This window comes from Protopterus annectens, chromosome 3.part0 (assembly GCF_019279795.1).
Source record: "Protopterus annectens isolate FY-2018-M chromosome 3.part0, PAN1.0, whole genome shotgun sequence".
Lineage (NCBI taxonomy): Eukaryota > Metazoa > Chordata > Ceratodontiformes > Protopteridae > Protopterus > Protopterus annectens.
Window position 1 is genome coordinate 528,210,949 of NC_056731.1, and position 16,502 is coordinate 528,227,450.

Consider the following 16,502-nt stretch of genomic DNA (forward strand, 5'->3'; position numbering starts at 1 on the left):
GGTAAATATTGCCAAGTCAAGATGTGCCATGCTGACGGACTCCTACCCAAGAAGACTGAATGCTGCAATTAAATCAAAAGGTGCTTCAACAAAGTATTAGTTTAAGGGTGTGCCCACTTATGCAACCAGCTTATTGTACGTTTTTTATTTTTTATATATTTTTTCCCTTAACAGATTTGTTATTCAATTGAATTGTACAGGTTATAGGTCACATTAAAGGTGGGAAAAATTCTGAAATAATTTATTGTGGTCTCTTGCCTTATTTTTTTTTATATCACAAGAACCTGGCATTTTAACACGGGTGTGGACACTTTTTATATCCAATGTAAGTACACATACACCTACAAGTCCATATATACAGCAAAAGTGTATTCTCCCAGCAGAAGAATTGAAATTCTGGCTTCCTCTCAGATTCTTAGCCTTTCTTGATCAAGGAAACATTTTTTTCATACTGATTTTACAATGTCTAGCCAATTTCTCAGTTTACGCAGGAGAACCTTCAATTTCCTCTAGAATCTTGGCTGATTCTCAGATTCTCCTGTGGATTATTCAAAGGACACATTCTCCTCATGACTTTTCATGTGCTTTCTGAATTATTCTCCCAACTATCACAAGTACTGCTACTGTAAGACCCTTCTTCTGTTACTGTCCTTAAACTACATGTAAAAGTTTAACTTATGCAGATAAGAGAACCAAGGTTTGATTATTATTATAGAGACAGTCATCATGATTTCCTATTATGTTCCATGATAAAAAAAACTTCATTGCAGCTGCATTGTTTGAACACTTTTATTAAATTGCCACTTAAGACATGGCTGCATACACACATTAATAAAAAAGATAAACTACATCATTTTTCATTATGCATTATACATTCTCATTTTTTCTTTGTAAAAAGTAATTTCCATTTCAACATGACATAATTTGCTCTATTTCTGACTTGCCTACAATTTAATTTCTCCTCTTGAACATTATCCTGCATGCACTGTTTCTATAAATTCTATTTCTATGAAATTTGCTCCTTCTCCTGCTCTAAAAATCCCACCATCCAGTTCTTTTCCGTAGTTATATCCATTTGTTCACCAACATTTCTAACAAAATACTCTGAAGGTAATTACTAAAATCTACCAAATCGGTCAACTCACAAAAACATTTTGCCAGTTCACCCTTGCTTTAACAGCATACCTCCAGCATTTGCTAGATACTTTGGGGAAGATTCTCTGAAGCCGTCTTGGGGTAAAAATACCTATGCAAACACTTCCAAGCAAAAATCCTAAACCTCCTGAACTTTGCTGTATACTTAGGAGCCATACAGATCCCTTCCTACTGTTCCTTTGTAAACTACCTTTGCTGACTTTCTTTTCAAACTTTTCTAACATCCTCCGATTGATTCTTATAGTTATCGTGCAATATTTTATATGCCCTACTATTTATCCTCTTTTAAATGGCTTCTTTTCTAAATTTGACTAAAAACTCTACCAGAGCAGGTCTTTCACTTAGAACTCCCCTTATCCCTTTCTCTTTGCCTATACTCGGATATCAATCCCTGGCAGGGAAGGCAGTCTCTAAACCTGCAATCCCAAACTTCTGCTTGGACTCATCCCACTCTATTACCTTTCCTTCTCCAATTATTTGCACCCAATACCTTGGGGTTCCATTACCAATTTTCTCCATTAAATTCCATTCCCCTCTTGCTTATTTTCTATTCCCCTAATTGCATTTGTCCCTATTAGCAAAATTTCCTTTCTCCATTCCTGTGTTGGCCTAGTTGTTAGAATACATTCTGCTACTTTATGAATATAATATTCTGTTTGGTTGATATTCCCACAGAATCTGCATCCAAAATCCTACTCACTCCTTATTTCCTGAACTACCCTAATATTTCACCATCCCTTCTCACTTGGATTTATAACCTTTTGCTTGTTTGATGCATCTGAACTTCAACTGCACAGCTCCAAGGTATCCATTGAAATCAGGTAATCCTAAACCACCTTGTTTGACAGGTGAATCAACTTATCCCACTTTACTCTCACTCATTTCCCCTCCCAAGCAAATTCCTTCAGGTCTATTATTATACAACGACCCCTCATTAAATATTCAAAAACGCGCACGCTGATTGGTCAGCGTGCACATTGTAAATCAGAGTTATAGTAATGGAAAAAGGTCCGGTCGCCTGGACTTTTTCCATTATTATAACTCTTTTTTTTTTTTTTTTTTTTTACAGCAACGGAGAATACAAGATCTCCATTGCTTCACACTGTCCCACTATGTTAAACGAGTTTAACATAGCGAGACAGCTTTAAAAAAGCAATGGAGATTCTCCGTTGCTTTTTTTAAAGCTGTCTCGCTATGTTAAACTCATTTAAAATAGCGAAACAGTTTTTAAAAAGCAATGGAGATCTTGCTTTCTCTGTTGCTTTTTTCAAAACTGTCTCACTATGTTAAATGAGTTTAACATAGCGAGACAGCTTTAAAAAAGCAACGGATATTCTCTGTTGCTTTTTTAAAGCTGTCTCGCTATGTTAAACCCATTTAACATAGCGAAACAGTTTTTAAAAAGCAACGGAGATCTTGCTTTCTCCATTGCTTTTGCCCACAGCTCTGATGTACTGCGTAGGCATGCACATGCGCAGTACATCAGAACTGCCACAGAATACCAGACAGCTGCGGAAGGGCAGCAAGGAGGCATTATACAATGTCATTATTTAAGAAAAGTAATTATTTTTTTCTTAAATAATGTCATTATATATACAATAACACTTCTGGGTGTGGGTAATGCTGGATTTACCCACGGTTGGCTTTGTTTGGCCACTCGGGCTTCACCTTCGTGACCAAACCACACCAACCGTGGGTAAATCCAGCATTACCCACACCCAGGCGTGGGTTATTGCTATATTCTATACCACTCTGATAGATAAAAATATGCCTGACAATTATATAAAACTAAATGGGTTAACACTTTCACTGATTGTATCTTACTAACCATATCCATAATCAAAATCTTCCAGTTTCTCAGTTTTTGTATTTTTTTTAGCCTCTTAACAGTATCTTTATCTGCCACAACTGAATCCTTTTCAATCCACTTACTTCATCTTATGTCCCAGTACATATTGGCATTGCTGAACCAATTTCCATGTGGGTACAGTTTACCTCTATGGCCTCTGTTTTATCTTTAATTCCATATCCCCAAAAGACTTGAAACTGTCTCAATTCTCAGCCCCAACAAAATGTCCTTTACTATTATCAAGAAGAAAATATCATCTGCAAATAAAGCTAACTTTTCTTTATCACACCACTTACATCCTTGAATTTCGAGTCCCTTATTTTCCTTGCCAGTGGCACTAAATATTAAAGGAGAATGAGGACACTCCTACCTGGTTCCTATGTTTAGACATCTTATCAGAGGGGAACTGTCCCACCTTAATTCTTGCCAAAAACCTCCATATATCCTTCTTAATTAACCCTATCATTCTATCAGGGAAGGCAAATACTTCAATTGCTCTACTTATGAAACGCTTTAAACACCAACAATTCTATTTCCCTCTTCATCACTGTTATATTAATGTTGCAAACTGTCTGCATCCCCATAAAACCACAATGATCCATATCTATCAAATTTTGGCAATACCTTTGCTATTCTCTTAGCTAGTACAGACAAACAATTTACAATCATGGTTTAAAATTGAAATGGATCTATGTAAAGCTGGGTCTGAAGGGTTTTTACCCTCTCTGAATAATACATCTACCATGGCTTTCTTCCAAAATACTGGTGCATCCACTCCTTTTAAAATAGTGTTAAACAAGTCCTACTAAATCTTTTATCACTTTCCCTCTCAAACGTCAAACCTTCCACAGGAAGACCAGCGGTTCCTAGAGTCTTCTCTGTTGATTGATTATACATCACTGATTTTATCACATCTCTTCTAAACTACTAATTTTTAAGCCTCAGTATCCTTTAACTTTGAGATAATTAAGTCTTCTACTTGTTTCCACATTCCTCGGCTTTACACATTTTCAAAAAAATTCAGTAATATCTCTAACACTGCTATAGTACTGATGGTTATTTTTCTTGGTATAGGCTCCACTAAGTTTGTCAGCAGCCATTTCTTCTTTCTGGTGTCAAAATCATTGTGCTAAACGTTTTTGTGCTGTGAATGGTCATCAAAAAACAAAACTCATACATACTACCCAAACATGCCTCTCAAATGTCCAGACTTTTACCTGACATTTTTGGTCTATTCCTCATAAAATTTGTGGTTTTCTGGCAACTCATTGAGAATGGAAGTCACTAAATAATGAAGAGTTTCAGACTGCATGTACTTCAGAAAATGCATGTCAATCCAAAACCTTTTATTCTACCAACTTTCTAGATTTATAACAGCAATATTTCAAATTTGTCCCCATTTTTGAGTATTACCATTGGCTTTGTTCAGATTTCTTGGGCTAAGAGGTTGAGAGAGCTGTGCATCCAAATACTCCCTTTTCCCTTTACCCCTCTGCAGTTGCTCCTCTTCTTGTTTGGTGAAACTTCCCTTATTCTGCAGTTCTTTAACCTTTTGCCAGTCCCTCTAAATAATTCCCATTACTGCTTTCCTATATTTTTCTATTGTATTTATATGATTTGTTTAAACTCCATTTTAATTTTACCACACATACTAGCTATCCATTCAGATGAACTTTCTGTCTTCCCCAACAACTCGTGAAGAATGACCACCCCTTAAATTCTTCTCCTTTAGACATAAGTAGAAAAGGGCTAATTGTCTCATTTTTACTTCATTACACAGCATCTTTCTCTTGGTTTTTATCAATGCATGTTCTGAAATAGTTATCGGATACGTATTAAAGCTTTCAATGAAATGCACATGCTCATACAGGTTCATAGGTTAGTATCAGGCTAACTGCCTTTGCGGGCCATTTTAAGCCTAGGCAATTATTTTACTGGAGAATCAAACCCTGCACCCTTTTGTCTTTAAGGTAAACACCTTAACCATTATGCCACTCCCCATATATATAAAATATAATTTTCTAACCAGTCTAGCCCAGTTACTGTACTTCAGGGAATATATGAAAATTCTGAATTCATACTAGTGAATTTGCATCTTCCATACCAAATATTTTCATCTTTCTCTTAAGAAATGTTAAATCTTCCCTTCTAGACCCCAGAGATACATCCTTACTACTGGAATCAAGTTCCAGTAGCTACCCGTAAATAAAATTATCTGCTAAAACCTGCTTATTTCTCCAAAAACTTTCTTAAGCAAGATATTAGCAGTTTTTGGTGGAATATAAATACATGCCAGCATAATCCTCCTCTCCTGCCAACAGCTCCTTATTACCACAAATCTACTTTTATTGTCTTTTCCCCCTCTTCTATCAATACTGGAGTCCCTGTAGCAGTAATTATTGTTAATCCCCTTTTCCCACTGAATATCTATCCTGAAATCCTCAGTCAAATTTACATGCTCTTTTCTATGCAAATGTGATACCTGCAGCATTGCTATCTGCACCCCACTTTTCTTAATACAATTCAGTACTCTATGCTTTTCTCTACACCTGCAGAGCCATTTACATTCAATAATAATAATATGGACAGAGTAGCCTTTATGATAGGAAGCTATTACTCTCACCTATTACACGACAATTCTTTTCAATGCGTTTCTAACGTTTGGCTAGTATGCATACACTAATGTTTAATCTCCCATCTCCATTATGAACCCATGTCACATTTTCAAGATTTTTCACTTCAATGAAAACACTTCAACAGAAAAACTAAACACATTTACAGTTCACCATCTCCTTTTTACTTAGAAAAAACACAACTGTTATTAACTGACTACACTTTTGACTTTCTCCTCCATTTTGTTTCGAAAATCTGAAGGCGGGTCAAAAAGTAAGTCTTTGTCAAGAACTGTATCCAGCAGCTGCCCCTTTACATCCACTCTGGCACAGAAAACTGTCTTAGCCAAACACACCTTACTCAGATGACTGCAGACAGCTCCATTTGATGCTGCACTGCTACAAGCATCCCCTACATCATAACTCTAGTGATCGGGCATGCCAACCACTTTAAAGCCAGTTTGGGTCAATCTGTTTATGTTTTCTTTGAATGCTTTGAAGGTTAGCTGTGTCTGAAGAAGTCCGGATATCTATCCAGACGAAAAACGTTTGTAACGTTTTACATCTATTTGTTTTTAGACTTTTACCTTATATTGTACTTTGCAGAACTTTTTACGTGCCTAACCACTGTGGATTATTTTGCGCTAATAAATATTTTGAAAGGAAGTCTGTCTTCACGCCTGCTGTGGTCAACGCTTTTTCCTTACAAGAGTTGGATTTTTTGTTTTTAGTTACTACTTTTCTTTGAATGCCTCATCTGCAGTCCATGAAACTAGGTCTTCAATTCACTTGAGGATCTCACCCTAATAATTAATTATATGCACTGGACAATTAATAGCCCTAAACACCAAAGTAGTAGGAATTTAAACTTTTTTCTTAAAATGGTCCTGCATTCTGTTTTCCTCTTCACTGGGGAGCATAGTGACTCTTATAGCAAAATTAGATTACTTATCAGGTATGGGTTTCTTACACAAACAGCAAATGCATGTTATGTTATTTTAAGATCAGATAGCTGGGAGTTGGGTACCAGGGACATTGACTCAACGGTATCCTCAAAGACCTACCATAAATGTAGATGTTCGAGTGCTAATACAGCTGCAGTCATAACAGATGGGTTCTCCTGCCGTGAGGCGGGTCCTCGGTTGGCCGAATTCCAAAGTCTAGGTCCGGCGTCGGTTGTCGTCGCTTCTTCCCTGACGTCAGTGCGACGGGGGTATAAAGGAACCAGCCGACGCCATTTTCTTCAGTTTTTCTTGCCCCAGATGTCAGGTGCCCCCAGAAGGAAGGCAATAATAAATTAGTGTGATAATGCAGTGCTATATAATCAAAATAGAGTAGTTGCAAGCAAATACATAATAAATGAAAACCCCAATCAGGTTGTATGAGGGTGTGTTAGCCTATAGGCCTGTCCCAAGAGGGGAAGGAGGGAGGGAAACCTGGACTGCAGCTGTATTAGCACTCGAACATCTACATTTATGGTAGGTACAAAACTGTACTATGTTCATCGTGCATACAGCTGCAGTCATAACAGATGGGTAGAATCCCAAAGCTAAGAAAGGGGTGGTAGGCACTAGTTGGAACTAGGAGGAGCCAAAATACCCTGCAAGACTGCAGTGGCAAAGTCTGCTCTAGATTTGGAGTATAATGGTAGGTTGTAGTGCTTGGAGAAAGTATGCACAGAACTCCAAGTGGCTGCTTCCAAAATATCCTTGGTAGGAACTCCTCTGAGGAAGGCTGCAGAGGTGGCTGTGGCCCTGGTGGAATGAGTTCTAATGCCTGTAGGAACAGCTTTGCCATGAAAGGAATAGCAAAAACGTATGCAGTGGGCTATCCATTTTGAGATTGTCTGTTTGGAAATTGGCTTCCCTTGAGCTCCTACCGCATAGGCCACAAAGAGCTGTTCTGATTTTCTGAAAGGCTTTGTTCTGTCCAAATAATAACGCAGTTGCCTGTGGATGTCCAAGGAATGTAGTAATCTCTCCCCTTTGTTTTGAGGATTAGGATAAAAAGTAGGTAAATGTATGGCCTGATTTAAAGCTAGCCTGGATACCACTTTAGGCATAAAGGGCGGTTTGGTTCGTAAGGAAACTCTGTCCTGATGGAAGATGATAAAAGGCTGGACAGGCATGAGAGCCTGTAGTTCTGAAACTCTACGAGCTGAGGTGATAGCCAGAAGGAAAGCTGTTTTCCAGAACAAATATTGCAAATCTGATGAAGCAGCTGGCTCAAAAGGAGGTAAGGTCAATTTTTCCAGAATGAAATTAAAATCCCAAGCAGGTATTGGTTGTTTCCTTGGAGGCCTTAAATTCTTAGCCCCTCTGAGGAACTGTCTTAAGAGTGGGTGAGAGAATAGAGGTGGATCAGTGTTGTATTCTGCCGAAATGGCTGAGGCATGTATTTTGATGGAGGAGAAAAAAGTCCACTGCTTAGCAGTTCAGTCAAATATAGTAGTATTTGAGGTAAATTCAATTTTCCAGGATCCTGCCCCTTTTTCTCATTCCAGACACAAAAACATTTCCATTTTGCGAAGTACGCTTTTCTAGTTGATGGCCTTCTGGCCTCCAAAATGACATCCTGCACCTCCTTGGAGAGTAAGGCCTGTTGAGATGCTAAGGAATCTTCCATGCGGCTAGATTGAGTGTTTTTAGCTGGCTGTGAAGAGTTTTGTAACTGTGCTGAGTCAGAAGAAGAGGCATTAGAGGCAGGGTCCATGGAGTGGAATGAGTCAGGCTCCTCAGGAGTGGGTACCAATGTTGCCTTGGCCAGTCCGGAGCAATGAGAATAATCTTTGGTCTGTCTGCTTTGGTCTTTAATAGAACTTTGGGCAGCAGAGGAAGAGGAGGGAAGGCATAAACTGTCATTGATGTCCAACTGAAAGAAAGAGCGTCCACTCTCCAGGCCTTTGGATGGAAGATCCTTGAGCAGAATTTTGTCAATTGATGATTTTTGTGGGAGGCAAAGAGATCTATGTCTGGCCTTCCCCATTCTTGGATTATTTCTGTAAAAACTTTTGGATGCAATTTCCATTTGTGTGGATCTGTCATATTCCTGCTTAGGTTGTCTGCCAGCGTGTTTTCCTTGCCTGGCAAGTACTGTGCTTGTAGTTCCATTTGTAAGTCCATGGCCATGTTCCAAAGTGACATGGCCAGTCTGCATAGGGGTAAGAATGTGTTCCTCCCTGTTTATGTACCACATAACTGTGGTGTTGTCCGTTCTTATCAATACTTGACCTGGTTGTAGAAGGTCCTTGAAAGCTATAATAGCATTTATTACTGCTAGCATTTCTTTTTGATTGATGTGAAGGTGCTTTTCTTTTTGGGACCATTTGCCCTGAATGCACCGATCTGTCATGTGCGCCCCCCAGGCGTAGTCCGAGGCGTCTGTTGTGATGACTTGATTTGCTTGAGGCTTGCTGAATGGAAGGCCTGTGTTTGATTGACATGCTTGGGCCCACCACAGAAATTCTTTTTGCAGACATGGAATTAGTGGTATTATTGTTTCCAAATTGTGGCTGTGCTGAGACCATATGTTTTTCAGGTACCATTGTAGTTTCCTCATGTGCAGCTTTGCACATGGGATTAGTAAGATGCAAGATGCCATGAATCCCAGAGCCTGCAGGATTTTCCTTGCAGTCAGCCTGGTGCAATTTGCTAGTGTTCTGAAATATTGTATTAGTTGCCCCTGCTTCTCTGGCGTGAGGTAGGCCATCTGGGTGTTTGTGTCCAAATTGGCACCCAGGAAAATTATCTTCCGAGATGGTATTAGCCTTGATTTCTTTTTGTTGACTGTGTATCCCAGAGATTTCAATAACATTATTACATAAGCCAGATGTTTCAGAAGAATATGCTTGCTGTCCGCTTGGATCAGGCAGTCGTCAAAATAGGGGTATATTTGTATCCCTTGAAGTCTGCAGTATGCAATTACTGATGCCAGGTATTTCGTGAATACTCTGGGCACAGTAGATAAGCCAAAGGGCAATGCAGAGAATTGATAATGGGTTGAACCTGCAAGAAATCTGAGGTACCTTCTGCAATTTTGTCTGATTGGGACATGCAGGTATGCCTCCTTGAGGTCCAATGTTACCAGCCAAGACTCCTTGCCCAGCATGGGAAGAAGTTGCTGTAGAGTGAGCATCTTGAATTTTGGGACGAGTAGAAATGTGTTTAGGATGGATAGATCCAAAATAGGTCTCCAATCTTTTCCCTTCCTTGGCACCAGAAATAGCCTGGAATAAAAACCTTGACCTTGTTCGTGCGTAGGTACCTCTTGAATAGCTTTCATGTTTATGAGATCTGCAATTTGTTTTTGTGCCTCTGCCCTTTGATTGTGTGGCAGGTTTGGCATGCCTCTCATTTTTGGAAGGGTGTGAAAATGGAATTTGTAGCCTCTGTTTATAATGTCCAGGATCCATTTGTCCTTTGTGACAACATGCCAGTTTTTTGAAAATAGTGCCAGCTTTCCTCCTAAGGGTGCTGCCTTTTGAAACCTGGCTGGCATGCAAAGGGGAAAGTCATTGGGTTTGCTTTCTGAAAGATTGTGAGTTGTCCTCACCACCTCTTTGTGTAGGGGCTTGCCATTGTCTGCCTCTATATGATCCTTGGGATTGTCCTCTGCCCCTCGGGCACCTGTATCTGCCTCTTTGGGGTCTGTCTGTGGCAGGAAAGGACCAGTTTTTGGAAGGCCAATTTCTACTAAAACGTGGCGGTTGAACCTGTAGAAATTATTTCACAGTTTGCATTGATTTAGCCTTTTCCTCCATTTTCCTTAATACCTCCTCAGCATTAGCACCAAATAGTACATCCTTTTGAAGTGGTGCATCTAGTAATTTAGCTTTGACATGATCAGGCAAGGCTTGTTCCTTGAGCCAGGCATGCCTACGTATGACTGATCCTGTAACAGTAGCTCTACATGAGGCCTCTAGAGCATCAAAACCACATTGTAAGGTATGCTTACCCACTTGTTCTGCACTATGTATCAAATCCTGCAACTCCTTCAAGTCTGGTTGTTCAGGTTGTGACATTTTACTCTTCAATTGTGATGACAAAAACTGTTGGTATTTTAGCATATGAAACTGACAGTTTAAGGCCCTCATGGATAAGGTAGCCGAGGTATATACCTTTTTTCCCCACCTTTCTAAGGATCTGGAATCTCTCTCTGAGGGCAATGGGTTTTTGGCAATGGAGGCCTTAACTCCCTTAGGGCCCTGTGAGATGGTTTCTGGATCAGCAGCATGGCTTTTGTAAAGAAATTGGTGTGAATCAGGAACCCTGTAGTACCTGTCAGGCTTAACTGGAGCTGGGGGTAGAGAGTCCGGGTTAAGGCAGGCCTCCGAGTAAACATCATCTAGTATGTCCAAGACAGGAGGTATAGCCAGAGGCCTATGCTGAGGTAACAAGAGAAATTCCCTGAGCCTTTTCTTGGAATCTGAATAATCCTGGCCTTCCCAGTGGAAGTGTTCCCTTAAGGTATGCAAAGTTTCCCCAAATGAGTAATCCTCAAGGGGGGATACAGAAGGGATGGTCTCCTCCGCATCAGAGTCTTCAAAAGGGGAGTAAGAATGTTCCTCATCATCAGAGTGCTCTGAAATAATGGAGCCCTGGTCAGAGGAGGGAGAATCTACCTCCACTCTGGGCCTTTTGTCCGGTGGGAGCTGGGAACCTCTGATTAGAGTAATTAAATCCTCAGCCATTTTAAGCATCTGTTTCTTAGGCATGGGGCCTGTAGATGGGCCCTGTGTAGCTGGTCTCTTAGGGTGCAAGGATGCTTTAGACTTAGTGAAAGCCTTGATGGAGAAAGAAGAGGAAGGTCTGAAGACACCTTGAGTGGAGGTGGACCTGTCCACATTCTGAGTTTCAACGCCAAGAGTGGCTTCGGTATCTGTAGTCGGGGTGTGGGCCGAGGATCCTGCGACCTCGGGTACAGGAGACACCGTCAAAGAAGTGTCGTCGGTAATCAGGGGCTGCGTTGGCACCTGACTGAGAACCGGATCACGTGTAGTCAGCTTTGGCGTGGTGTCGGTAGAGGCCGCGGACCTCATGTGGCGGTCCTTGTCTTTGCGTTTTTTAGACAAAATCGGAGTCGGAGTATCCGACGACATAGTATAGTTAAATGCTTTTCCAAAATAATGCTGGGCGAACTCCGCCCGACGCTTAACAGTGCGTTTGTTGAATGTAGCACAAAAGCGACAGACCGAGACATCGTGGTCTGGGCCTAAACAAAGTATACAGAGGGAATGGAAATCCTTATGCGGTATTTGCTTCCCACAAGAAATACAATTATTAACTTTGTCTGACATCAGTCTGAGGCAAGAAAAGTTTCCCCAACGGGGTACTTAGCTTTTAAGAAGACTTCGGTTTCCAAATTTCGTAATATCAGGAGCTGGCCGACCGGCACTTGCGAACTGCTTCTGCTTCGGGTACCGCGCGGCAAGAAAGACTGAAGAAAATGGCGTCGGCTGGTTCCTTTATACCCCTGTCGCACTGACGTCAGGGAAGAAGCGACGACAACCGACGTCGGACCTAGACTTTGGAATTCGGCCGACCGAGGACCCGCCTGACGGCAGGAGAACCCATCTGTTATGACTGCAGCTGTATGCACGATGAACATCAGGGAGAACTGCAAGGGTCTTTGGTTCCTCTATGCCAAGGAGATATAAATGACACTCTTTGGACTCTAACACTTCCTTAGACATATATACATACAAACATAAAACAAAGGCAGCTGTATTGTGCCTAATGACATGACTATGTACAAGCCAGACCAGAGTCTCCTACTAAGTTTGTGTACTTTTATGTCACTACTGCATCTCTCCATTTGAACTTGTACCAGAGGTCACCAAGAAGAAAATACACACATGGTATATTACTAGAACACTCTGAACAACAATAAACCATATTTTAAAAAGTTGAAACATTTAAAGGGGCCAATTACCTGATAAAGTTGAAAACAGGAAACTGAAGTAGTCTGCGTCAGTAAGGGTGTTGTCATTTACTGCGCATGGCCAGCCTGAAAAGGATGACCTAACAAGAAAAAAAAGTAACAGAAATGTATTTTAGAAACAGGACATTAAATTCTATACAACTTCAGAAAAACAAAAAAAAAATAAATACATTTCTTCTTTGGAATACATACCATTAGTGCTTCCTAAAAAAACAACAAATAAGCCAACTGCTATCTTCTACAAATTACATACTTTATATATGGTGTGCAGTTAAGCTACAGTTCAGATTCCCAACATTTCAGTAGGAAACACTATGGACCAAAAAGCAGAACTTCATTTATCATTCTTCCATAACTTAGCATGAAACCACACTTTTTTATTCCCTTCAAGAGAAATGCATTAAACAGTTATAAAGACAAAATTTAGTTGACTTGAAAGAGGACAAATTATGTTCAGTAATGAAAAAAAGATTCTCATCTTCAGTGTAAAGTAGTGCCCACAAAATTTAGTTTACAAATGTTTACAGCCTTTTCCTTTACAGTTCTTAATCTGTTACCCCAAGTTACACTTTCAGTGCAACTCATGCTCTCCAATGGAGCTATGGAATTTTTAATGGTTGCATCCTGAGACTTCTAATGAACTGAAGTTAGGTCCTTACAGTTCAAAAAATTTTTTACTTCTAAAACGATCTTACTAACAAAAATATAAATAGAAAACTGCTTGGCTCAAAAAAAATTTATGGCAGCTATATTAACTAGATTTTAGGTCTTAAACCGGATTTTATGTCATAATAAACAGAGCAGATACTATTTTTGTTATCAAACCAAAAGTGTGTTTGGATGTCGTCTGTTCTGGAATAAACTACTTTGAAACTGGAATCTGCAGCCTGCTCCTGGTCCTTTTTTGGTTTGTTTACATCTGCACTACATTTGTTTTTTGGGCCTGGAGACTTGCATTTGGTGGTAGCTATTTTTTCTGATTTTCATTAATTCTTGTTACCACCTTTGCCTGGATTATGGCTGATGAAATAGAATTTTTTATTGGGCTTGAACAAGGAAATGAACTTCTCACCAAAGGTACTTCTGTTAATGTTGAGAGACTGCTTAAAGTTATAGAAAGCACTGAAAATCCACTGTTCAACTGTTCTTATGACAACACAGATAATGAAGTGTGTGGTGTTGACATTGCCTTATTGAAGAACAAGTTGCACACTATTGAAAATGAACTTTTTACACTGAAAAGGAACCTCTATGAAAAATTCCACATGGAACTTTGTATTAAAGAAGGCATAGTTCCAAGAGGGCTCCGTGTATTGAAAATGCCTTCTCATATAAACTGTGACCTTGATTTACTGACAGAATGGCAGAAATTCAATCTTAACACCAACATTTGTTACATGAATTTGTTAGTTGCAGCAGCTGAAAAAGAAATAAAGTCCCTCACTGCTTCTATCAAAGTTAAATATGATGATTTACTTAAATCTTTTGGGACTGCTATTTTAGACAACTACTTTGTTGAGACACTAGATTCTGTCTCTGCTTATGAATGTAAATTAAGTAAGATAAAAATGAAAAAGGTTGAGAGAGAGTGCAACGATTTTTTACATGGCAACATGTTCTCTTGGCCTAGGTTTACTGGTACTGACACTGCTGCAGCTAGTATGCCTGTACATACTGAATTAACCACAGAAAGACAAGTACCCTCAGTTAATGAGAGACTGTCACAACAGAACACAGTTGAAGGAGAATGTGGATTCCACATCCATTGAGGTATCGAATATTGGTTCGAAGGAGAACAATGAAGGATTCAAATGGAGCTGGGACCAGAAAAAAAAAAATTCTGGTTTCAGCACAGGTGCATCGTTCAGTAGCAGCAGCGGAAGCAATAGTAAATGAAGAATGTAGTGCTTCCAGCATTCGCCCTTTAGTCCAACAGAAACTTTGTTTTCCTCTACCTGTAAGAGAGATGGACTTCAAAACCAGGGGCAGAAGAAGTCGTCGCCAGAAGAGGAAACATGAGGGACAGACTGCGGGCCCGGGCAGCTTCAAGAAAGCCTTTTTTCACAAGAAGGCATAGTTTTAAACTTGTCTCTCAGTACTCTTTCATCAGAAGAAATGAGTATCTTGCAAAAAGGACTTTCGTTCATACTAAGTAGGTACTCTGACATTGCTGAAGTTATTTTTGATATAAAAAAGTTTTGTAGAGATTTAACATTGAAAATATTGTTTGCTGAAAATTAAGGTGGAGAAATGAACGTGTTTAGAAAACCTAGTACATTTATACCACCAGTTAATCCATGAATATATGCACTTGAGACAATGTGTATACAAAAAGTGTATAAAATACTGAATGTTGAAGGCAGCAGAGGTTATATATGAAAAATAACTTAAATAAGAATGAAAGGAACTTGCAGGAAAATGTTAGCATTGTAATCAGGCCTGCTGATAAGGGAGGCCCTATTGTTGTCATGGACTCTCGTATGTATACACAAGCTATGCAGACTATGTTAGCAGACACCAGTTTTTATATGCAAACTACAAATATTAAAATAAACAATATGGTTAATCAGATAAAAGAGAAGTTAAAAGCATTGTTGAATGAAGGTCTTATACCTAATGAGCTCTATAACTTTTTTCTTATAGAACATCCTGTTATTCCCTGTATACAGGGATTACCTAAGGTTCATAAAAGTAAAACTAATCCACCAATGAGACCTATAGTCTCAGGGAGAGGATGGTCTATTAAGCCTATTTCTATATACATAGAAAAGAATTTAAAGCCATTTTTGAATGAAATACCACAGGTCCTAAGGGACACTGAACATTTTTTGAAAGATCTGTATGACCATATACAAACATTGGATGTTAATGCTGATTACTTACTTGTTACCATGGATGTGGTCTCACTTTTCACGGTGATTCAGAATTAAATTGGAATTGAGAGTATAGAAACGTTTCTTATGACTTATTCTAACTTTGAAGTTAGGCAGATTTCACTTCCAAAGGCTTTACTTGAAATTGTCCTATGCTGTAATGTTTTTGTATTTGGAAAAAACTTTTACTGGCAGAGCAATGGCGTAGCTATGGGCACCTCGTGTGCCAATAGCTACGCCAGTGCCGTTATGGTGGTTTGGGAAGATGAACATTTGTTAAAAGGACCTTATAGTAAATATATTGCATTTTTTAGAAGATTTGTGAATGACCTTTTTATTTTATGGAATGGAACCAAGCAACAGTTATCTGAATTTGTGTGTTATGTTAATAGTAGTACCACATTTTTAAAATTTACTTCCATAAATTCTGCAGCTGAGATCAACTTGAGGAATGACACCAACAGGCTGTACACAAAACAATACAAGAAACCATGCCATGTGAATACTTTGTCACATGACAGCATGCACCCTCAGCACATTTTTAAGAATGTTGTAAGAAATCAAGCTTTTAGAGCTTCTAAGCTCAATGGAAGTGATATAGATTGCACTGACAAGGTTATTAAAAATTTAATAGAGAGAGGTTATGATGCGAAGATGGTAAAGAATAATGTACAGGAAGTGGGCAAACTTAGAAATTCAGTTGCAAAACCTTATTTCTCAGACAGAAGTGTTCCTAGTAACATTAAAAATACTAATACTACAAGGAAACTTAAAATGCCCCTATACTACTCTTCTGATGTATATAAATCTATACGCATAGTAAAGAAAAACTGGGGTATTTTAACCTCAGACAAAGACATTAGTAATGTTATTGACCATGAACCTAGGTTTTTGTTTAATAATGAGCTGTCCCTTAAAAGTACTATGTTTTCCAAGGAATGAATTTAAAGCTTTAGAGTATGAAGATTTAACTGTGTGTGGACGGTGTAATTATTGTAGTTACTTGAACACCAGTACTAAATTTATGCACCCAGATGAAAAAAGGGGATACACTTTTAAAATTTTTGCATGTAA

At 39.1% G+C, this 16,502-nt stretch overlaps 1 protein-coding gene across 5 annotated transcripts in view; it reads right to left on the reverse strand.

Moving 5' to 3' along the window:
* TEX10 (testis expressed 10) overlaps window positions 1-16,502 on the reverse strand; it is a 2,069,943-nt gene that overhangs the window by 696,894 nt on the left and 1,356,547 nt on the right. For all 5 annotated transcript variants that reach the window (XM_044064942.1, XM_044064941.1, XM_044064938.1 and 2 more), the window contains exon 10: window positions 12,547-12,635. In XM_044064942.1, coding sequence (XP_043920877.1) covers window positions 12,547-12,635 — 89 coding nt within the window. The remainder of the gene's footprint in view (window positions 1-12,546; window positions 12,636-16,502) is intronic.